Raw genomic sequence first — 24,886 nt, forward strand, 5'->3', positions numbered from 1 at the left:
AAATGAGAAAACTTTGGCTTGCCCGACGATAAAAGGGAGAATAAATTCGCATTAATTGTTCGAAAATATTTCGAATATAGCCTTGTAAGTACTATCTTCAATCCTTAAAGTCAGGAACTTTTTACAATTCAATTGTCCTATAAAAATTGAAATCTGAAAAAGTTTAATTTTCAAAAGATAAAAAGAGATATAAATATATATATTAGAAATCTTTAAAAGCAATAGTTCGACTAATAACATCATTAAAAAGTTATACAGGTTTCAATTCTTTTCTCCAATTACATAAACTATTATTTCGCGATCAAGCAAATTTCCAAGCATTTTTCAAATTTACAATATCCGGTATTAATTAAAAAATAAAAAACAATCACATGATTGTATATCTGCGTAAAATTCGTGCTTCAAGGATTTTACGAAATATTTTAATATCAAATTTTTTTCTGATATACATAGAAATGTATACAAGTGCTAGAGATCTGATAGCTCACTTTAAAACCTGTAACTTCGATATTGCATTACTGTATCACCTATGTATCGCAAAATACTACAATATCGTTGGAACATAAATTTTTAACGTCTTTTGTGATCTTTTTTTTGACATTAAGTACATTACAGAGATATTTAACACATTTGAATTCCTTAAAGATTCCCAAAAGATTTTGCGATAGTCTCAAGAGAATTTTTCAACCGTTTCTTACGGTGTGTGGCCCGATAACGTTGCTGTCTTAAAATGCGTCGATATTTCTCTTTCTTCTTGAGAAAATCACGTTTCCAAACGTCGATTTCTCGCAATACGATACGCGCATTTCTCTATCACAATCGTTCTTTCGAGCTTTCGATGGTTGTTAGACAATACTTGAGGCGTATAAAGAGTAAAACTGGACTAAAGTAAAGTGAAGTACAAACACTTGATGCATCAATGCACATCGCTCATTTAATGAAGCTGTATTGAAAACATGCTAGGACCTCGTTTCATCAATGTCGCGTAACTTTAGCTCTTGTTCAATTCATCTCTAACTTATCTCTTTGGCTCATTCTTCTCTTCTTTCATGCGGAAATTTAAAAAGAAGTGATAATAAGTTACGGTGAATCTGGTAAAACTTAATTTTTACCAGAAATCGATATTAAATATCACACAAGCATTTGACGAAAGTGACAATTTTATATATATATATGTATATATAATCGACATTTCCCTCCAAATATTTCTTCATTTAAAATTTTAGGAATTTTTTAAAATTGTAAGAAAATGTTGAGAGAATGACAAATGTATTATTCAAAAATTTTTTAGATATCTTGAGACTTTCTGAAATTTCGTCGTAAATTTTCGAAAGATTTACACTGGATCTCTTGATTCTGATCCAAGTTTAATCGACGTTGACGAAACTGACCGTAAGACCTTTCATGAAAGTTCCTTAAGTACGACACGCAAGTTTGATTAAAAAATAGATATTATCTGTGAAATTTTATATAGAAGACTATCGCACTAGTAGTTCATTCAATATTAATTCAGATAATTCGCGCCGACACTGATAACGTTAAGTCCCTGTGCTACAGCTCGGAATATTCGCGAATCGCTTATTATTAAAAAGACTTTACTGTTACTCAATTTTCCGCATTAGAATCTATTAATCAAATCCGTTCTTTTGCGGTTTATCGACCTTTAACTCTCGCAAACTCTCCTCCGGCCTCATGGTCGAATTGCGCACTTCCAGCTTTTGGCCGTCGCCGTTCATGTTACATCGCTCGGCGAATGTCGCTTTACCGTTCGTCAGACCGTTTTGGATGCTCTTCTTGACGATCGCTTGCTGACGGTTTGTAATCGAACCCAATGCGCTGCTGGTTTTGAAATCGAGTCCGTTACTTTGCACTTCGGTCGTTAGACTCTTCGAGATCGGGGCACTTTGACTCTCTGCCAATTGCATGATGCCTGCAAAATGGAATGTCGAGCGTTAGATCGTTTGCGTTCTAATATAGCGGTTTCTATCATTAGTCACCTCAGATAATCTATTATTTAGCACGCTATTCTTCAGCACGGTTGAAATACGTGAAGCTCGAATGGCCGAAAAAGTTTGAATCATCGAGCTACGTTTCTCTACGCTTATACGTAAAACTACGGTTATATAAGTACAACTTTTCTAGTCCGAGCCTAACAGATAGAAGAGAAAGAAATATGTAAGATGAATGCGCTTGTGTAACAAAAACATAGATATCCTTACAGTTACAGAATTTAAATATACTAATACAGTACCGTGGCAATATTTATTGGTGCTATTCCATTCTTCGCGTAAGCTGAGATTGAACATGCTATAATCCGGATTGCCGGTGACCTCCTTCTCAATCGTCAGGAATTGAGGCAGAATGTTTTTCAGCTCGTCACCCGTCAACGCCGTGTAGGTCTCGAGCAACATCAAGCCTCGACATCTGTAAAGTGCGCACGAAGTTACATTTAGATTAACACAATGTCCTTCCCTCTCTTACGATGAATAAATACATACGTGAGAGTGAAGTAAAGGATTTTTCACTTTATGTTATAGACTTGGTAACTTGTCATGATTTTATCTTATTGACTACTGCGTTTTTGCGATTCTAGATTTGCGATTGCATGATATGGTTTGGGCACTAATGTCAGCGAATTAAAAAATGTTGTGTGCGTGGTTCGAATTCACTTGATAAGGACCAGAATGTGGTCGAAACGTTGTGAAGAATAAAATTGTTTTTGGCCAGTTCGGTCGAGAAAAACGACTTTTATTTTGAAGTAAAGGATCTTAGTGGAAGCAAAAGAGTTTTAATATTAATTTTTTTATTAAATAATCTGAATCTTGAAGTTAATTATAATCGAACTATTTATACGAAATTATTTCTCAAGATATATTTTGCATGCAAACATTATCGCCAAGCATAGAAAAACCAATCGTATAAGATGTCTTAGATTCATTTTTCACTAATTGTAAGTTTACTTTTTATTTATTTTTTTATAAATATAGAAATCGACTTTTCGATTATCGATATCGAAGATAGATAGAGTTTCAACATTTTAGTTCATTTAACCGTGGAAATACTGGGGTGTTACCTGGGATGCGCCGGTTCTCTGTATATGTCTAACTGGAAATACTGATTGTTGATGAGAAAGCAACGGCGACGCTTGAAAATAGTGAAGTGCGAATCGTCGCGCTGGGCCAACATGTTCAGGTAGTCTCGGTGCGTCAGTTGGGTCTTCACCTCGATCACTTGGCCGCACATCTTCGGTCGGCGAATCGTGTGGATATATGACCAGTGACCTTAAAGAATAGAAAATTCAAATTGTATCGTCGCTCGGATCCGTCGTTCGGACGTAGGAAAATAAAATATGACGATGACCGATGCACCGTTAACTTAAACACTTTAAATGAATTATCGAATTTTTTGATAATAATAAACACAAGTTAATTTTCCCCGTCAAGTGATAATATTGCTTTAAATGGTTAATTGGGTCGCAAATGAGGAGAGCTTTTCGTTGTTTGCACGGTGATTCACCTTTCTGGCCGCGCTTGCGTAGACGGGCCTGCATCTTGGGATTGTTGCTTTGGAGGTAATTATGCACGACGTCGAAGTCCTGGAAAGGCGGGAACTCGCTGTCCGCCGGCAGCGGCGCCTTCACGAGGAACTTGACCTTGCGACTGCTGGCGCGCAACCGGTCGCCGGTGTCGATGCCCAGTTTCTGGCACACGCACTCGATCATCCGGCAGATCTTAGACTCGAAATCCTGCGAGTTGTCGATAACGTCGAAGTATGGGTGGCCCACCCAGGAAGCCGCGGCCTTATAATCCAGCTCCCGAGCAAGTTCGACACCCTCGGAGCGACACGCGTGTTCCTCCGTCGAGTAGAACTCTTCAGCGCCGTTCGCGGCCGAAACCATGTGGAGGATCTGGTTATATCTGGTCAACACGAGAGAGAAAACGGGAGTTTAGTGGTAAATAAAATATTAAATTAAATACCATTGGACTGCAAGACTAATAGCAGTAAATACTACTAAAAATGAAAGAGTATGAGAAGATTAATTTATTAGTTATTACATACAAAGAGGCTCATACGATTGATAAATCACCTAATGAAAAAAATCTTAGAGCCGGTATACTGTTAACCTTTTCCATTAGGTGATCTACTAATTGTAATTAGTTTTCAAAAAATAGATTCTCCCGAAGACAAAGACGAGTATCGACGTTACAAGCTTTCTTGTATCCTTCATTTGTCTCACCTGTTGTCTCTTAGTTCGACGTTGTTCCATCCGTTCGAGGCCATCATGAGCTCCCATTTATCTTTCGAAATAACTGTGAAAAATTACTCCCAATTAATCTTTACGTCACCGGAAAAAATCCTGAACTAATTCTATTGTTTTCAGAGTTTGTACTAACAGGCGGAGGCGTCCATAGCACCGCGATCACAGATGATCAGGCAATTCCTCGAACAGCTCTCACCCAGTTGAAAGAACGTGTTCTCGATTTGTATCATCGTGCGCAAAAGATTTTCCTGAAATTTGAATGCTGCAACACACGTGTGAAAGCAAATGCGGTATTATACAACGAATGTTCTCGCTCGCTCGTTTCGAGGTGTTGCTTGGGTAGGATCGATCTGCACGTGGACCTCGGCGATACTTGAAGCGCCTAGCCTGAATAATCGCGTCATTTATCACGATAAAGGGAGCCTGAAGCTCTAAGGAAGAAAGCCCTAAATGCGGTTTAGCTCGATAAACTTTCTTAGGAGCGGTATTTTTAGAATTATAGCGAGTATACTAATCGAGTTATCTGAAAGACAGTCTCGTATTAAAGCCCTTTTCAAGCGAGATCCTAGCGAGACGGGCGGACGATCCTCGTTCGTTCCAGTGACATGAAAAAAAAAAAAAACAAAATTCGCGAATTTTTTTATCAATTTCTTTAATATTTAAGATCCATGATTTTGTGTACATTATTTTGCCAATAATTTTGAAAGAGGTAGAAAAAGATGTATCTGTGATGTTTTTATTCCACAGTTGATTGACGAGAGGAGATTCGATTTATTTCTGGACGAGGAAATACCCGAGGATTCGTCTCTCGTCGGCGAGAGAATTCTAGAGTGCCTTGCATTTCAAGGCCGAGACACAATGAAGCGTATAAAGATAAAAATGTAAGAAATAAGGAATATAAAATACATAATATCGCGTTGACACGCAGGACGAGACTACGAGAAGCGATCGATAAGCGGAAAGATGCGGCTAAGGGATAAAATAAGCTCCTACGCCTACTGGATAGCACGAAAAAGTGTACCCAATTGACTAGTATAAAGAAGACTTGTTAATCGGCAAATTGAAAGAAGGTATTCATTTCACAAAGTTACAAAATTCCGATCACCAGATTGAGAAGTTCTTTTTACTTTACTTTAGTCGGTGATTATTTCGCGAACTTGGAAATCTGTTTTGCCTTCCGTTTCATTTAGATCAATATCTATTTCGTAACATCAGTTAAGTATTCTCTATCCTACAATTCTTCGAAGAGAATTAAATCGTTTATTTCTTTAGAAAGAATCAAGAATGATATATTATTATATTATATTATATAAATATTTTTATAAATTTTTATATAAATATATAAAAATATAAAATAAATTCCTATGCAATTTACTAGACGCTGAAGATAAAAGCGACACGGTGGAAAATTAGAATAATAAAAGGTAGAAATAAAAAAAAAATCTAAAATGTTTTCGGACTAATCGCTGATTTCCTTGTGCGTCTTACACCGGTATTTTCATCGTGTCTCAGACCCAAACTCTAGCGCGATAACTCGGACTCACCCACGCCGGAATCGACCTCCAGGATCTCCGGCCATCTCGCCTCGCCATTGCGGGAAGCCTCGCTCCTACGATCTAGACACGAGGATTTCGCGTGCGAAGGACACGGATTCTCTAGAATCAACCTTGATCTTGGCCTCACGTTGGGATTCGGAGACTCGGGTTGAAAACAATATCACGCTTTTGCGCCCGATGATCGAATCGCGAAGGAAAAAAGACGAGTCGAGAGGAACTGGATGAAAGGAGCTCTTACTGAACGAAGATACGAAGTTACGAAGTTTGGGATTCTTCGATTATTCCCTATTCCTTTCCTTATAGTTCAATCTTTTTATTTCTTTTTTTTTCAATCTTGTTCTTTTTTTTAAACGAAATTAAACGAAACTGCTTCTTCTTGGACGAACCTAACGGGCTAATGTCAAGGATCTAATATCGTCGACGATGAGAAGTAATCGGATTACCGCGCTCAAGTTTCACAAACGTCAGTTTTTCTTTTCCAACTGACGAATGTGCCTTCGCGGAAAAATAGCCGAGTGACAAATGGATATAGAAATAAAGGCGGTAATAATCCGTGACGTTTTTAGCTTTTAGTCCTTGGTTCGTCGCAAACATCAAAACGAAATTTCTTTCCAATTAATTACGTCTCATGGCGAATCAAGTTGACAAATTTAAGCTCCTAAAATTTCTCAAGAACGCCAAATCATCGCAATAAAATTTTAAGTACGAAATGCAAGCGAATGAGAATAAAGTAAAATCTTACGAATGTCTTATTTTTTATATTTCCGTAATGCTCGAGAAATCGCAAGATTTTTGCAAGATGTTTTGCAAACATTTTGCAAATATTGTCACATGCTTCGACTGAAAGAATCGCGCCACTTTAATGTGATAAATTATCTCGCGCTTAATTATATGAGACGTTTACTTGGCAGGAGCGTTATAGCTCGTACAAAAATTGTATAAGAGATTCGGAACACGGTATATATCTGCGACGGATGATAAAACGTATGCGCAAAAAACGTAAGCGGGGGAAGCCTGACATTCGCGTTCGTTCGTTCAAGGGCGAGCTGATTAAAGTCGCAGTAGTCGCACGATCGCCTTACGTAAGGGCGAACGAGCGTTTCGATGACCACCGACGTAGCAAAATTATTATCTTATCTCGAGCACTACAGCAAAACTTTTCAGTTCAACCTCGACATATGCGCTGCCAGGTGGGACGTTTTAAGAATTAAAAGAAAGACAGACACACGTCCCTGAAAACGTACCGACAGCTCGGTCGAGCGCGCACAATACGTTCCGCGCGAAGTACGAAGAGTTATATTTGCGGGGAGAAATAATATGGTGCAAGAGATTTTAAAAATAGACCCGGGGTTGGACCAATTGACGCGGCCGCGAGGCGTAAATAAAACCGACAGGACGAGATAATTGAAATTTCGCCTAACGATCGGACAAAGTCCCCCGCGCGATACACGATATAGAACGGAAGGCCAAGTTTAGCATATATAGGCCAAGAAATTTTAATCGTTATGCAATCGGGCTGTGTTGTAAGGCCCGGTGTCCACGATGCTAGAACTGTGTCCAAGTTTCGGTTTAAGCCAATGAAACTGATGCTACTTTTCTGTAAGAGCTGCAAGTTGATTGGCTTAAACCGAAACTTGGACACAGTTCTAACATCGTGGACACCGGGGTTAACGAAAGTAAGCTCCACATCGCGCACATCTCGTCAAACGACCGTTCGGCAGCTGTTCCGGGCGCAACGAGACGCATAGACAGCATGTCCGAAATCGAGACATAAGACGTTTTGAAGACATCTTTAAGACGTCTTACGATATGATAGCTAAAAGACGTCTTACGTCCCGATTTCGGACATGGCTGGGAGAGACATGCCCGAACTTAAACTTCACCGGTGAGTTCCGCGGCGAAGCTTTCAAGGATCCGACGTTTCATACGCGACAACAGGTCGGACTGGTTTCCTTTATCCTTTTTTTTTAGCCGTCATCGAGATACGAAGTCTTTTTTTTTTTCCTCTCTCTCTTCTGCTGTCTCTCCCCGCGCTCTGGTGCAAAGCTTGGGATTTTTCCGTCCGCGTTTGTTCTCACTCACGTCGCGATTGCGCCGGTTGACGCAATCCGTCGTGTTACCGGGGCAATGCATCCGAGCCGCGACTTCCAAGGTCGGCGAGAATTAATGTCTCGCACCCGCCTTCCCTGGCGGGTTTGTTTCAGAAAATCAGAAAAGAGGAAAAAAAAAGAACAACACAGGTTCCCGACAGTTAATCCGTGTAATTTCCATCACGGCCGGACGAACGAATCCCAGAGCTGAGTCGAGACAGACAGTTCGACGCTTCTCTAATTAATTACGTCAATTACTGCAGCTGCAGCCTGATTCGCGTCGCGCGGGGATGAGGGGGATCGTTCCTGTGCTAATTTCCCTGCGTGTCTACATTATTGGAAAATTTTCACGTTTTAGGATATACGCTGTCAAGAATCGAAAGAGCACGTGAGTGTAAAAAGAGAAACGTGGGGGTGAAAGGGAGCGTATGAAAAAAAAAATGATATAATCAGCAAACTTACCCTCCTCCGCGTTCAGGTCTGTAAACTTGATGCCGCCACTGAAATGGAAAGAAAGCAGACGGCAGATATGAGACAATTGCGTGAGGCACGCGCTACAATACGAGCGTTTAAATTAATTGAGTTTAATCGAACGAATATTTATACAACGCAATTGCGACGCTGGAACGGTCTTAAATATCTCGCAGCTGCAACCGCAGCGGCAATTGAAGGAAGCTTATCGTGTTATACGCGGACCATCTTAATAAATAAATAAATCGCCTTCAAACGTCTCACTGTCGAATGCTACAATACTATACCGTTTCTCCCGGGAATGAAATCAATGGAATCAATGTACAAACTTATAATAAATTTTCCAGCCACACCCGATGGAGCGATCTTGAAGTTTTTGCGCGGCTTTTGCGACGCAAATGCAAATTGCTCATTTAATATTTACTCCGCGGAGTCTGTTTCGCGAATTATTTTTTTTTCCTTCGCGACACAATCTTGACTCGAACGAGAGGCGAGAGGGGGCGAACGGCTTTATTTCATTCTTCAAGAACTTCCTTTAACCCTGCAATGCGTAAAGCACACGCATACACCCGAGGGTTTGCGAGACTTTCCTGTTATCCTCGTATTTCCTGTTAATTTCGACAAATTTTCCAAATTGATTAATCTCTCGATCTATTTTTGTTCTTCAGACGCTTCACATCGTCAGGGCATTCCAGGGTTAATTCGAAAGAAAACCGTACTTGTCCAAGGGTGACTCTCGTTCCAACTTCTCTCTTTTTTTTTCTCTCTCGCTTTTTATTTATTTTTCTTTTTTTTTTCTTTTGTAAACTTGTGATCGTATAATTGCATACCTGAGCAGCACGGTCGCTGTCTCGGGGACACGGAACACCTGAAAAAGAAGACAACCACCGCTCTATCGAATCCAAAACGAAGGGTAAGAGCCCCCCGAAACTAGATCGCGTCTCTTTTCGAAAAAAATCTCTGCTCGGCTACAAGCCTCAAATCGCGACAAGATTGTAACATTTAATTGGAACAATTTAAAGATCATTGCTGATCATTGCATAATAATTTTTTTTCCTTCTTTTTTTTCTTTAAGAAAGACTCGAATCGATTGAAATATGTTCCGCAAAGCTCGAACGAGCTGTGATATCTTAGAATCAACCTCTATACGCAGTTGCGACTCACTGTGCGACTACTGCGACTTACTGCAAGGTAGAATCTCGCTCCAGAAAGAGAGAGAGACGAGCTACGGAAAAAGCTAGATTATGCCATAAATGCATTATCCTTGACTCGAATTATCGTATAGCACGCGACAATCGAACGACGTTCTGCAAGTAATACGTATGTACGGTAGACTCTATGCAGAATAAATAATCATCCCCTTCTCCCGGCTATATACCGTCAATAATAACGAAACTACCCTTACGTTAAGGTATACTGTACGGCGTCTGTCGAATCGAATCTAACGTGGCATCGAGCGAGCGTCGCTCGGAGAGAAAAGCAAAAGGTCAGTCAGGGGGGAGAAAACTCTCGCAATGAAGATCTCTCTTTTCTTTTTCTTTCTCTCGCGGAAAGCTTTTTGTTCTTAAGGCTCAAAGGGTTCTACCTACCTTCCAGCCCATGTTCTCGAAGAAGGTGCACAGCCTGGCCTGCCCGGTTGTCTTGCCGCCGCATGGTCCTGTAATCACGAGAACACGTGGTTTAGACATCGGCCGCTCCGAGATTCCTCGAAAAAATTTCACGCGAGATCCACACGTGCGAATCGTTTCTGCGCGCGTGAAACCTTTTACTTCGCGATATTGGTTGCTTTCCATTTACATCAAAACTCAGATAATTCTCACTTGTGACGTCATAACTCAGTTAAATGCAAACGTTCTTTTTGCATGCTGGCAAGTGAGATTCAACTGAGTTTTTATCCACAATCGAGACCGCGTGCTTTAACGAATCAAATAAACTCAGATTAAAAGTGAGGCTATGGACCTGTATTGTTATACGATAGCTTTGTCACCAAAACAAGCAGGTAAATACGAAATGACACATCTTACCTGAGTATAAAATACTACACATATCTGAGTGACTCAGATCACTTGAGTGTAAATGGAAAGCAACTATTATACGTCTTCTCCTGGCTTGTTTTTCGTTACATAAAATAAATGACGAGCATATGAGAAGGCAGACAGTCAATAAAAGTCAAATTGATCGCAATTGGTGCGCGTCGGCCCCGGCTATTAACTATTAACTCGTCGCGACGTTATAAATCGTGCTCGTTATGCATATCGGGATGGCAGCGAATTTTGAGCCTGTCGCGCGCGACCTGATCCTAAAATAAAGTATGCAATCGCGCCGCGACTCAGCATCTAAAAGAATTCCGGTCTTTTTTTCGGGCTTCTCCCCACTAAAGTATCTAATCTAATCTAATCCATCAACGTCCACCCTTGCTTATCCCAAAGCAATACAGAACAGAACTCCTTGAGCCTCTACGCTCCTCCCATAAAAAATACAATGAAATTCGTTCCTTCGAGCGATGAAAAACAATATAACGTTATTTTTTAGACTATTTTTGAGAAGAACACATCCTCTCCTGTAAGATTTTCTTTGCTGTAATTTTCCTGTCTTTCACGAAGCTCGGGAGATCTCGTTCGAATCGTATTGATGCCTAAATAAAGTTCAGCATCTTCAGGAAAAGAATATCTTATTTTCCTTTGTTTTTTTTGGACGCATTGCTGCGTGAACCCTCGCGATCGCGTGAAAATTAAATTTCCGGGCGAAATAAAGAGAAGCACGTTGCTCTCACAATTTTCAAGGTTTCTCCGTATATTCATAAGCAACTCAGATTCTTCTGCGTTCCTTCGTCGAAGTTAAAATTTTGCAACCGTTCTTCTGCGTCTCGCAATTCTCGCATACGTCGTGTATATAGCATCAGGTTGTCGTAGATAATTTTCGCTGTCCGCCAAAAGATAACGGGTTGTCAACGATAAACCGACAAGGCTATCTATCGTGTCGTTCACACTATCTGCTGAACTAATTCGAGTAATTTCCGGTTGTTATCTATCTGAAATGACGAAAACAAACGTAAGAAAATATCGCTTATCGGGGCCGAGGGGGAAAAAATAGCCGTGACTCATGCGACGCGGGCGGGCGTCTGTCTGAGAAATGTCTGATTGTGAGAAGCGTGCACCCGGTACTTTGTATTGTTTTACATTCAACATCGGCTATCGAGTCGATAAATTCGTATGGACGAGCGACGCCGGCAATTCAAGCGGGCAACTCGGCGAGGGGCAACAAAGGAATAATGCAACTAACGCAAGTAAAAAAAAATAAATAAAACAAGTAGGGAGTAGGGGATGAAATTTCGTCCGCACGGTCGGGATAGGTGAAAATTCATCCGAACGGAGACCCGTTCTCCGCGAGACACCCTTCTCCCAGGTCACCCGGTACAGCTGTGGCCGCGTGTCCCTTGGTGTCCCTGCGTGGCGCGTGGAATCGATCGGCATCCGCGCGTGGCCACGATAACGAACATTGCAAAACGTCGCGAGGGAGACGAGAGACAGTGCGACGCTGCGTCATAGCCGCGCACGAACGAGATGAACCCCGTCGAGTTCGATGTCCCATTTACAAATTTCGATGTAACGAACGGAATTTGCGATATACTACCTGCGTCCCTATCGCCGTATCTCTTTTCTACGCCAGCCCCGAAAAGCTCTCGACAGTTTCAAGAAGAATTCCGATAAGCGTGAAGAAACAGGGATTTCTAAAAATATGGAGTACTTGCTTCGTGTTTTGTTATTGTTGGAAATTCTTTCTATCCTAATCCGGAGATCCTTTCTCTCAAGAATTTCCGAGGGATATCTCGTTCTGTCGAAGGGTACAGGACCCTAATCAACCTTGAAACAAATTTATGACCCATTTCCGTAACGAGGAGAGTAAAAGTATAGGCACTCTGTACTTTGGAATCTCCGTTCCTTCGCACCTCGTCGTTAGAACCTTTTCCTGAAACGTGTCCAGAATTCTCTGGAAAGACGCCAGAGCTTCATTGCATTGAAAATTATTATTGAATCATACTTCAATTTATACATTGAAAACGGGGATGCTGACTCCGTACGGAAGCTCGCGCCGGCAATTATTAGCACGCGCTTCCCGTTTTCTTCTTTCTTTTCTCGACCGTGGGAGATCTCCCGACCCTGCTCGTTAAGACTTGATCCAGCGAGCGAGAGAAAACGCGAGCGGTCCCCGCGTCCCACGTGCTCCGCCGCCGTCACACGCCGGCCGGGAGAAAAACGTCTCTCTCGCTAGCGAAAAAGTCTTCGCGCGTCCTATTCTCCCGTTGTCCGCACGAGAGATTTAAAAAAGGAAGCAAAAAGGGGGGAGCGGAACACATGTGCGCATCGCGTTAAAAAACGGAGACTATACCTGAAGAACTTGGCGCGGCTGCAAAAATAACTCGAGGAGTTAAAAGCGAAGCACGTGCTTCGCCGGGAACTCGCGCATTTTCCAAGATTTCTCATTTTATTTTACTCCATTTTATCGCGATTGACGCCGGTTTTTCTTCCGATCCCCGGAATTTCGAGGCTTCACCCTCGGAAGGATGATTCTCTCAATCACGCAGTTTTCCCACGTGTTTATCTATGACGTAAGAAGCGCAGATGGTGAGAAGCGCGATTAGACGGAACGCTCGATTCCATTTTGAAATACGCGAATATATGTTGCAAAGTAAATGCAAAGTGATACAGCGGCGGCCGGAAGTTTTTGCAAAAGCCAACGGACCGATGCGAGACGAACCGAGAAATAAGAAATCGGACACTCGGCTGTGAAAATGTGCGCGCGCGAGCGCATTTTAGGTTTCAAAATAGACCGAGGAGATAAATATGTAAAATAGCCCAAGGTAATACGCGGTGTCATTGTCGAGAGTTTTTCTCCGTAGCTCCTCGTTATACTTTGTATCTCCCCGAATAAAAAACTCCAATTACTTGCTCGAATTATTTCGAGATCTGGCGCGCGAGCGAGCGACGGTCTGCGTCTTCGGGTATGCAAATTCCGAAGGGAAAAAAAAAAAGAAATCAATGAGAGAGACTCCGCGTGCTCGCTCTCGCAGACGTGCTCGTCCTCGCTCGCGACGTCGCGAGGTAATTAGCGAGTTTTCAGCGGCGAGTCGGGCTCCCGGAACGGAGTTCGGGAGTCCGATCCACGCCACCGTCTACTCCAGCCTGTACCCTGTACCCCCCTGTGATTACGTACGTACCTCCGGTCAGCACCAACTTGTACACGCGTTTCTGATCCATCGTCGTCGGCTCCACTTCCGTTCCCGAATCCGGAATCGGAATATCTCTCTCGCCTTCTTCCTCGCCTTCTCACTCACGCTGCCCGACGGCGACGGCGACGGCGACGACGGGGACGACGGCGACGAGTCTTCCTCGGGAGATGCCGGGGTGGTTGTTTCCTCCCTTCCGATGCGACGGGGGTGGCGGGTGTGCGACGCTCGAAGGCGGCAGTGGTCGGTACTACATAAATACCTGGTGGCGCATCTCGGGTCGGCGCGTGCTCGACCGCGTGCTCGGACGACGCATGAGGGAGGAGGGTGGGGGGGAAAGGAGGGAGGAGGAAAAAAAACGACGAAGACGACGACGAGAGGAACGACGAACGATTGAAGGTGGGCCTCGAAGCGCGCGCGAGTTACTCAATCGAATGTATTCGCGGGGTGTCTACCCTTACCGCAGCCGGGGTGTCAGTCTCTTTTCTCGGAGCAAAGGGAGGTGGGGCGAAGGAGGGGAAAAAGGAACACGATACCGCGCGGACTCACGACTCGACACCAACAAACGCGCGCGTCCGTCCCGTTCCGTGGCTCGGAAGCATCTGAAGTTGTCCCCGAAGCAGCGAGAGAGCTGCGCAGCTGGTCGTCGCGGCGAGTGTGTCGGCACTGTCGGGCACGAAGTCACGCGCGGCGGAAGCGACGGGCACCACCGGAACCGGGACCCGACGACGGACTCCCGCGCCAAATTCAAATTCGGAGCAGCGGAAACTCGGAGCCACTCGGCTTCCCGTTTGTCGCTTTACGTTTGTGCAATTGGGCTCAGCGCAGAGATTTGTCTCCTAGGGACGTTGATTCGACATTTTTAAAATATTCAAAAATGCCTTTATCGATATGTAATTACTCTATATGTGAGATCTATGTAGATAAATTCCCCGGTGGGAAAATGTCTCGGAATTTTTTGTCATTATTAAAGAATTTTATGAAAATTTTAAAACTTTCTCAGAATCATTCATATTTTTCTCGCCGACACATCTTTATAAAAATCTAAATAAATATGAGAAAATTCATCCAACTTATTAGAAATTTTCATATATATATATATATATTACAGATACTGAAATATTTCGAAAATCCTCGTCCAATTATTTCTGAGAAGTCAACATCTTTTTCAGAATTTTTTACGAATCTGAAAAATAATTTGATGAAAAATTCTTTGAAAATTTCTGAGAAAATATAAGAAATTTTTTCACTAGGATTGGAAAATACATCGCAATTGGCCAAAAATGTACAAAAATTAATATCTCGTTCGGCTTGGCGTCCCAGATTGCCCAGATAGAACATAATGCTCATGATGACATTACTTAAAAATCCCATTTAACGTCACCTTGACCTCATTATGGCCAGTATTCATGTCAGATCTTATATATAAGATCGTCATCTTAACTCCATAGCTAATGGAATGAATCGTACAGTATCTAAAGATAAACTTAAGACGATCTTAAATAAGATAATGAATCACCAATCTATGGCCGGTATTCATAATCAGATCTTATTTCAAGACCGTCTTAAGTAATATCTTAAGATGCTAATACGGCTCTGCGATTGGTTAATGACATCTTAAGATTGTACTTAAGATGGTCTTAAATATAAGAATCGACTATGAATACCGGCCTAATGACTCTTTAAGTTTTTGGGATTGTACTTACCCAGATTGTTTTCCACGTTTATGATTTCATATACGTTTACGAGAGACCGGAAACATCTTTGCGATTCAACGATTTCCTCCCGCGAGATCATCGCGAAAAGATCCGCTCATATAACGGCCGACGTCCTTATATATTTCACTCGGCGTCCCCACGCCGCGGCCGTTCAAACTTTGGAAAATACCTCGATGGAAAAAAAAGCAACAAGCGTCTCTTTATCGCCTCCGTTCGCGCGACCGCAATAAAAACAATGTCCTTGGTACAGATAACACGCTCCGCTGAGTTTTCCCTATTTTATCCTCCTCCCGAGAGCGCGAAATAGATCTGAGACATACGTAAAACACTTTTTTTTACACGTTTTCCCCCTTCTTTTTCTTCGATTTACTAAAGAACCACACGATAAATTTTAAAATATTAAAATATTACGTTTGAATTAATATCTCGCAATAATATATATACATGTATTCCGCAAACATATTTTCTTTTATTTTACTCTCTTCTTAAATGACAATAACAGAATATAACGTGATAATATAACACAATCGATGAGAATCAATTAAGTTACCTCGATTTTCTGAAAGAGATTTTTATTTTGATTAAACCTTAATAATTAAAACCGATACAGATGTTAAAGAGTCTCGATTATCTTTTTCTCGTCTCTAAACTAAATTAATCGTTGTCGCTTATACAATTACGTGACTGCAAAAGTAGATCGAGAGAGAGAGAGAGAGAGAGAGAATCGGAGGGGGATCGTATATACAGAACTCTTACCATCTTTTTAGTTAGTTTTGGATCAAATTTCTAAAATAATTAATAATTTTCTCTGGTCTCTGTATTCTTTTGTTTGACTTGCAATTAGTCGTTATAACACGTATTGAAAATAAAAAATACACTTTGAAAAATCTTAGTCATTTATTGTCAGAGAAATTATTAATCGTATAAATGGAGCGAACGTAAGCAATCTAAATTTTGCAATTTTTAAATTTTTTTCTTTGGTGCTCACGTGGCGATAGATGAACATGGAATACACACGTGTGCTCGATATTTCAGATTTACAAAAAAACATTTTTCAATAAAAAAAAAAGTAAACGCGTGTTGCACACATTCGCTGAAATTTAACACTAGGTTACTAATGAAAAACATAAGAACGTTGATTTCCTCCATCCAAGTCCAAAATAATCAATTCGACGAAAAATCGATATTTCAAGAATCGATAAAAAAATCGATTTTTTTTTAAATAAAAGAAAATTGATTCTCGATGAATCGATTAAGAGTCAGGCATCACTATATAGTCATAGTCTAGTATATAGGAAGAGGAATAAAGGATTCACATTGCGTCCGATGTTCAACGTACGACGATCCGACATCCAATAACAGAATTTATTATTAGAGACAAAAATTTCCTATTGGATGTCGGATCGTCGTACGTCGAACATCGGACGCAGTGTGAATCCTCCAGAAGCTGTGTCACTTGCTGGAAAGCTCCCATAATATAAATATGGACCCATACAGAAGTGTGCGCTCACCAACCGCATGTTCCAACATTTCTTCTCTTTCGTGATTTTTTCATTTTATACGGACAAAGTCAAAAACCTGCAGTGTAAGTAGTATAAAAATTGATAGAAATTAGTTTTTCTGATTAATTTTTTGATTCAGTTTCGAGTTAAATTTCCGGTAATTCTCTTTATTCACCGTATTTTTTTGTTCGACTTATTATTGTTAGATCGCTATTACGTATTATAAAAACATGATATAAAAGATACATAAACTAACATTAAAAAATACAAAAAATTTTAGTCAGAAATTAAGCATATGTGAGCATCTAAATTTTACAATTTCTTGTTTCTTCTTCGGTGCTCGTGCACATGTGTCACCACGTGGTAGAAGAACATAGAACATAGAACACACACGTGCTCGCGTATATCTCAGGTTACAAAAAAACATTTTCTCTATTGAAAAATAATTAAGAAACTGTCTTTTTTTAAATATTAAATATTTAATGCAGATGGATACATATATATGTCTTGTTAAAATTAAATTTTTTTTTAAAAAGAACACAAAGCACCGTGCTTGTAATGCTTCATATTAGATATTAGAAAGAAATATTTCACTATTTTGAAAAATTTTAAGAAATTGTTTTTATAATTTTAATTATTTAATAATGAAATATCCCAGACAACACGCACATCAAAACATATGACGTCTTAAAGACGTCGTTAAGGTTTAGTTGCGTCACGTACACATGCAAAACCAAAATGTCAATACTATCAATGTGAATGGAAGCAAGATAAACTTAGATTATATAATAATACGCTATAATTATAAATATATGATATTATTTTGTAGCACTTTAGCGTATGCTACAAAAGCAAAGATTATTCTGTATATTTTTTATCTTTTCTCAGAGAGAATTAAAATATGGCATCGTATAGTCAACCTTTATATTGCGATGAGAGTTGTAGTCAATATCCCTATATCGGCAGGGTATCCGTAGGAGAAGAGGACAGTGTTGACTTCATTTATCAATTTGTGAAGAAAAGATTTGTTGCCAAGAACCACAGGAATAATAGCATATTTCATACTGCTCCTGACGTGATTGGGCCACCCAAATTTCAAAGCTATGGAGAACTATTTTATTTACCATTTTTTCAAGGAGGTATGATGGTATGTGTATTTCCTAATATTATATGTCATTGTCCCGTGAAAAGTAATCGCAAATTATACTTACAAGAGTCTGTAGTATTTGACATTATATTTATTTGATACTTCTTGACTTTTTAATTCAGAGTACTTTTGATGAACATATTTCAACATCTCCATGGGAAAACAGAAGTCCTGAAAGTAACCTTGATTTTGCAGATCGCTGTGGCGAGATAGAAAATAATTACATTGGTATGTAATATTTGATTTGATAAATGAGACATTCTTAAAGAAGATATGTTTCTTTTTAGGAAAGTATAATTATATATATTTTATTTTACAGATATTGAGTTTCATGAAGCTGTATATCCGATCAGAGTCTCTATTTACGAAATACTTAATCCTGGAAGAGTAATTCAAATTTGGGCTCAAGATTCTAATAATCAGTGGTTTCAGTTGTGGAATGGGTCGCCTCAGATTGTGTCCCCAACATCAAGATTATTTTCCCCGCCCTTATCGCACCCGTGTAAATTTAAAACCAAAATGCTCAAACTAGTATTTAAGAACAACCCACAAACTTTCCCTATAACTTACACAAAGCTAGATGCTGTGATGCTTATCGGTACATCAGATTTGATTCTTCCTAGAAATACTAACGAGAGTTTAACTAATCTGTTCAAAGAAATTAACTGCATGGACTCCCTTCCATTCCATGAAGATGATAATTTAACAGCAGATTTAAAAAATGTACACTCGGATATAGTTTATCTGCAAGAACATTTTCCTGAATATTGCGTTATTTTTAAAAGGTATTATTGTCGTCGACATTAGGTAATATTCAAAAAACCTTTTATTTTATTAATAATGTAAATAAACTTGGGCCGATGTTATTTGCAGCGATGCAGGGACTTCTCGTGAGGTAATCCCTGATTATGTGCAACCTCTTGGACAGAAATACTCGCGTTGTCTTTTATCAAAAGGTCATTCGAATAACGCACAGAGTATGAAACTCTCTTTGGGTGAATCCAAGAAGCTGTTACGTTGCAGTATACTTGCGCTTTCTGTATAGTATTTCAAAAAGTTTATTTTTCATAGCAATATTTATTGCAATGTCATCTCGTGTATCAAAGTTTTATTTTTTATCTTTGCAGGATGAAATACTACTAAAAATATTGAAAAACTTAGATTTGACGACGTTATGCCGCATGAAATATGTAGATGAACGCTTTAAAAATTTAATACAGGACTATGAACTCTATACATGTTTGAACGTGCGAAATGTATGTCGTACAGATATGCACGATATATTTTGTTACTTTACACCTAGATGTAAATATTTACAACAGTTAGATCTTACAGGAAGTAAGTTTGATGTTAGGGATTTCATAAACTTTCTTGATAATTGCGGCAGGCGTTTAACGCACTTAAGATTAACTGGATGCTGTTCATCTGTCGACAATTGTGCCCTACTTAAAATTTCAGAGATATGTAAAAATTTGAAAGGTATGTATATATGTGTATGTACATATAATATGTAAGATTGTCAAAGGTACTGGTAAATTGCATATGACCATTACATTGTTTTTTTAGAATTGGATCTAGAAAGTTGTGGTTGCCTAGACGACGAAGGATTTTCATATCTCGAGAAGCTAAATAGTTTGGAACATTTAAATCTTTATGACACATATATAACATCTGAACGTCTTTACAAAATACTGCAAAAAAATCAATGGATGCGTGATTTATGCGTGTTCGCATCTTCATTGCGTACAACAAACCTAGACCTAGAGGCAGATGCAATAAAATTGAGAAATTCATGTCCTAACTTGGAAGTAATAGATTTATATAGGACAATTAATCATACGCCGACAAGTATTAACGTTCTCGCTGACTGTAAGAATTTACGAAAAGTGTACCTTCCCCAGTAAGTGTACGTGCTACATTTTCTTTTATGCAACACGTGCATGGAAAGTGCCCCATTACGCACGCTACGCGTGCGTGATAGACCACTTTCCAGGCACTTGCAACATAAAATAGGGAGTGTAAGCCGTGTGTAAAGATGAAAATTCCCGGGTGTGGAGTTTACGCACGAGCCGAAGGCGAGTGCGGTAACCGCACCCGGGAATTTTCATCTTACCTCACTTGTTACACAAATAACTATTACAATACATATGTTACCGTATTCTTTATCAAAATTTTTGTATTTGCTTCTCTTACATTTCGAGCATCTTGAGAAAGTTACATTAATTTTTTTGTGATTAAAGTACTATAATAATTATATGATTTTTGTTACAGACTCGGATGCTCAATCGCTGATGATAGTTTGTATAAATTACTTTCTTCCTGTCAACGCTTGGAAGCAGTTTGTTTGTGCCGTATTGTCCTCACTGATCGCAATTTGGAATTACTAACGCAGTGCAGAAACTTGAGATGGTTATATCTGTATCAAGTGAAACTTGATAAATATTCACCTGATAAATATTCCGTTATTTTCGAACAATGTCCTAAACTGCAAGAGTTACGTTTTATATTCTGTAAAATTAGCGATTGTTTGGTTAACGAATGGAAAGAAAGATATCCGTATGTATCCGTCTATACATTCGACCACGGTCTTACATAGACCGTGCATTCGACGACTGATGATTTGAGTTGTTTTTGTTTATTATTTTGAAATACTAGTGTATAAAAATCAATTAACCTTTTAAAAATTATCTGGTAAAACTAGATTGTAGGGGAAAGAGGGTTAAGATGACGAATTGCTAATTTGTCTAAACTATAACAGATAACGAGTTGATGCAGACTCATTAAAGACTTTAGATAATAGCACATAATCTCTTGTAGTTTGATTTCAATCTGTCCACAAAAGTGAATAATATATATAAGAAATGTGTTCTGGATGCACCTATATGTAATTTTTTTGTTTATAAGGAAGGACTTAATTATAGTAAATACTTTCACTTTTTAAATAAAATTACAGTAAAGTATAGCTAAGAATGTATAGAATGACATACTAGCATTTTTCATTTTTCGCATTGCAACATTTTTATTAAATGAAAAAAATAAATACAATGACTGCGAGTAAGATGACGAACGTCATGCGTGATGTGCAAGATAACGTATCCGTAAATGCAGTTATAATTGTTAATGTGCATTGTAAATGTGACCGCGACAAATTAGTTAGTTTATTAATATTGGTTACCTGTGTAACACTAAAACAATATAAGAAGTTTATTACAATAAAATAAATCTTTTAAATTTTCGTAAAAAAAGTATATTTTTAACTTAATTTGACTTTTCGTTATCTTATTCACTACTAAAAATCATCTTACCCGCATATGGGGGCAAGATGACGAAAACGACACGTTGTTAAAAAAATGTAAATTTTTTAAAATTCTAATTTATTTAAAATTTTTAAATTTTTAGTTTATATAAAAGACTTTAGTAAATCTAAAAAAAAAATAGATAATTAATTTTTTGAAATCTCTTGACGACGCTTTCTTTACCAGAGGATTAGGGAATATTTTCTTCATAATGTGGGAATTCGTGAAATAAAATCACTCAAATCGGAAGATTCGATTGTTCTGTATTTCTCTTTTCCATTTTTGTATTTACAATATCTATATATATATCTCTCTCTCTCTATTAGTGAATATTTAATGTACAGCTAATACGTCTTAGCAAACAGCACCGAAAATCTACTGCGTAATTACGATGCATGATATACTGCTCAGAATAATTAGAGGGTCGTTCATCCGTCAAGGTTAATTCTATATTCGAGCAATCAAACTCTGAAGTCGCTTACGGGGACTTAATATCTTAATAAACAATATGACATTCAAAATAATGACATTTGTTTAAAAAAAAGTAAAATGATTCAAAAAAAGAAAAAAACGATGCAAAAAATAAAAAAGTACATGATGCCTATTTAAAGGCGGGTCCACACCTGAGCACGCTCGGATCCGAGCCAAGCCGAACACGAATGAACGTATTGGTGTGGACGATGATCCAAGCCAAGCCGAACAGGCCCAGACCGTTCGCCGAACGCGCTCAAACCGATCCGCGAGTCGTGGATCAGATCCGAGCATTTGCCATTCGTATGAATGTGTGTGAACGGGCCAGAGCGAATGTTCGAAGGTAAGCCGTGTTCGGAGGAAGAAAGAGAATTCATCTTATCTTCGTACAGTAGGTCACAGAAACTGATAAATGCATCTTCCAAATCTTCGTCCGCTATTTTCACTACCTGCCGAACGTCTGGATCACTTCCGAATACTTCCAAATAGACGCTTGAGCAAGCATCGTGCGAATTTGTTCGGCTCTCGTTCGGCTTGGCTCGGGTCAAGCGTGCTCATGTGTGGATCCACCTTAAAAAGGAGAAAACAATCGAATTAAATGTGTGAAACTAATATCCATAAAAAAAAGGGAAGTAGAGACGGACAAGCGAATTAATGTCCATTTCTACCTTTAACTACATTTTTAACTTTAATCTCGATTTAACTTATTTTTTTATCTTCTTCTAATTATTAAAACTGAAAAAGGATAAAAAGTAAGTTAAATCGAGATTAAAATTAATCTACATTGATAGAAATAGAAATAAATCAATCAGATGCATACATATATATGTGTATATAGCACAAATAATCGGATTTTTATGCTGGATTTTGCTTAAAGTATGTCATTTTTTGTTACGTAAAATATAACGCGTTAAAGAAAAGAATAATGAAGATTGTTTATGCCGCAGCTATAAGACCCCCCAAGTTTTTTATTCGAACGAGCAGCTTCGCGAGCATCGCTTTAATTAATAGGCACCGCGGACAAATATTACATTTAACAATATCTTTAAGACAAAACACATTTAGTAACACCATATCCTCAATATTATTTGCGCTCGTCGTTATTTAAACATTTAGAAATATATCTCATCGTCGCGCAGTGTGAGTCGATGATCTCTACTAATTCTAACATCCTTAAAGAAATGAATATATATATATATATATAGGCTCCGTTCCGATATTCACTGTCAGTACTAAAAATCTATAGTTTACGTCACATACACTATAGATTTTCAGCACTGGCAGTGAATAACGGAACACAGCCATATATATATACACACACACACACAGACACACACCAGACACACGTCATGTACAGCGTTAGAGAGAGAGAAAAGGCAGAATGAATATACTGTACACAACATTAAGTATACTAATAATGAACTATATCCTTTGATACTCTTTACATATTATAATTTTTTTAATCACTCTCATATTTGTACATTCTTTTTTAATCATTTTTAATCAGTTGCCGTTAATATCAGGAAAATAGCGTAACTGGCAATTTAAATGTTAAATGTCGGATTAAAAAGCAAATTTGAGAAAGAGAAAAATCTATTATTTCGCAAACAGCTCGCTTATTAGTCACAAATGTAATGAATAGTAATAAATAACGATTGTGAAATTACTCTTACCATTACCAATAATGGTTTACTACGAAATAGACGAAATTGTAAAAAAATTAGCATTAAAAGTTGCGAATCGAAACATTGAATGATCGAAGCGTGGCCAAACGCTTTCAAGTGCGTGCAGCGCAAGAAACATCTGATTCGAGAATTCGGTAGTGTCGAGGAAAAGACTTATCGTTCACATCAGTCGTAGGAATCAAGTCTTCGTACGAATTTTAATGGTATCCCCATGTGAAGCAGCTTGTCCGGTGAACTATCCTTCAAGTTCGGGTAATAATAATTCAACGCTTGCCAGCAGATCTCAGACAATTTGGGAATTGTTAGCCAAGCGGAGTGAACCGCATTTGTTCTCTGTACCTGTAACGATAAAGTTGTCGCGATTACAAATTGATGAAAGTACATTGAATGAAACACATTTGTGGAATATGTCACGCCCCGTTTATAGTGACAGTACGATAATAACCTTGTTGTTCATTTTGACTATACCACCGAATATATACATGCGACCCTCTGGAGTCAGCGCAGCCGAGTGAAAGTACACTGGGCAGGGTAGGATGCACTCTCTCAGGCGCGTCCACTGCAGCGTGCCGAGGTCAAGCCGCCAAACGTCGGAGAACACCCAGTCGCCGTTGTAACCGCCCGATATAACGACCGAGGTAACGCCGCTCTTCTCGTCCGTGTACTGAACGGAACCGTGACAACGTCGTGGTGCCGGCACCATGGTCTCTTCAGTATCACCGTGCGTGCTCAAAATCCTCCAACTGTTGGTCTTCAAATCGAACGCCGGTATTTCCTGAAAGAATTTATTATAAATGTATTTATTATATATATATATATATATACGTATATATATATATGTACTCAATACATTTTAATATAGCATATTAATATAATAACAATAATGTATATATTACATAAGAGTAGTTTGTACTTTTTAATAGAATCTTTATGGGTTTACTCACCGAAAAGCCATAAGATTCTGTCGAGGTGCCACCACCCAAAACATAAATCATCTTGCCGTCAAAAGCAAGCTCATGCCTGTACCTTCCGTGTGGCTCCGACTCGTCCTTGCCCGAGCAAATGTACACCACTTCCCAGACGCCTCTTCTTAAATCGAATCGGTGAATGTCGCAGGTATACTCATACCCAGTAGTACCACCGACCGTGTAGAGATAGGAACCGTGACATACTAATGCCTGCCCATAGAAATAAATAACAATAAATATATATATCTAAGCAACGGAAAGAAATAATAAATCGTCGATCTAACGCTCACATATATCGACATTATAATCTTTAGTGTAACTGTATCCTAAAAGAAAACAGTAAACCAGTCTTACGAGATGATTTTTATCATAAAAACTATATAGTGACATTCACATTTAGTTTTCGATTGATCCTTTTTTCCTATCGTTATAATCTTGTCAAGATGTTGGATAGCTTAATGTCAGAGCAATTATTTCTCATCAAGCAAAACCAA

At 39.0% G+C, this 24,886-nt stretch overlaps 3 protein-coding genes across 5 annotated transcripts; 1 reads left to right on the forward strand and 2 right to left on the reverse strand.

The window, feature by feature from the left end:
* Positions 1-94: 94 nt before the first annotated feature.
* Positions 95-15,393, reverse strand: LOC112468545 (TRPL translocation defect protein 14-like). Of its 2 annotated transcripts, XM_025037767.1 has the most exons (11): positions 15,312-15,393; positions 13,597-14,444; positions 9,968-10,035; positions 9,209-9,246; positions 8,370-8,407; positions 4,395-4,523; positions 4,238-4,310; positions 3,517-3,917; positions 3,074-3,281; positions 2,252-2,424; positions 95-1,930 (listed from the first exon to the last, which is right to left on the reverse strand). In XM_025037767.1, exons 2-11 carry the CDS (start codon positions 13,634-13,636, stop codon positions 1,629-1,631), a joined length of 1,470 nt encoding a protein of 489 aa, XP_024893535.1. In that variant the 5' UTR covers positions 13,637-14,444; positions 15,312-15,393; the 3' UTR covers positions 95-1,628. The 2 variants fall into 2 exon arrangements, with proteins under 2 accessions (XP_024893535.1, XP_024893536.1); XM_025037768.1 differs by lacking the exons at positions 8,370-8,407; positions 9,209-9,246 and having other exon boundaries at positions 15,312-15,389.
* On the forward strand, positions 11,597-21,264 carry LOC112468544 (F-box/LRR-repeat protein 4-like). 2 transcript variants are annotated; one of them, XM_025037766.1, is made up of 8 exons: positions 11,597-11,664; positions 17,714-17,972; positions 18,095-18,200; positions 18,292-18,757; positions 18,846-19,011; positions 19,100-19,451; positions 19,539-19,872; positions 20,244-21,264. In XM_025037766.1, exons 2-8 carry the CDS (start codon positions 17,727-17,729, stop codon positions 20,566-20,568), a joined length of 1,995 nt encoding a protein of 664 aa, XP_024893534.1. In that variant the 5' UTR covers positions 11,597-11,664; positions 17,714-17,726; the 3' UTR covers positions 20,569-21,264. The 2 variants fall into 2 exon arrangements, with proteins under 2 accessions (XP_024893534.1, XP_024893533.1); XM_025037765.1 differs by lacking the exon at positions 11,597-11,664 and having other exon boundaries at positions 17,512-17,972.
* Positions 21,265-21,511: 247 nt separating this feature from the next.
* On the reverse strand, positions 21,512-24,611 carry LOC112468546 (kelch domain-containing protein 10 homolog; the record flags this gene model as incomplete). Its single annotated transcript, XM_025037769.1, has 4 exons — positions 21,512-22,309; positions 23,617-23,763; positions 23,870-24,199; positions 24,369-24,611. Coding segments are annotated over 4 exons (825 nt in total), but the record flags the coding sequence as incomplete, so codon positions are not given.
* Positions 24,612-24,886: the final 275 nt, after the last annotated feature.

This window comes from Temnothorax curvispinosus, unplaced genomic scaffold, assembly GCF_003070985.1.
Source record: "Temnothorax curvispinosus isolate PA1 unplaced genomic scaffold, ASM307098v1 QBEX01018592.1, whole genome shotgun sequence".
NCBI classification, from domain to species: domain Eukaryota; kingdom Metazoa; phylum Arthropoda; class Insecta; order Hymenoptera; family Formicidae; genus Temnothorax; species Temnothorax curvispinosus.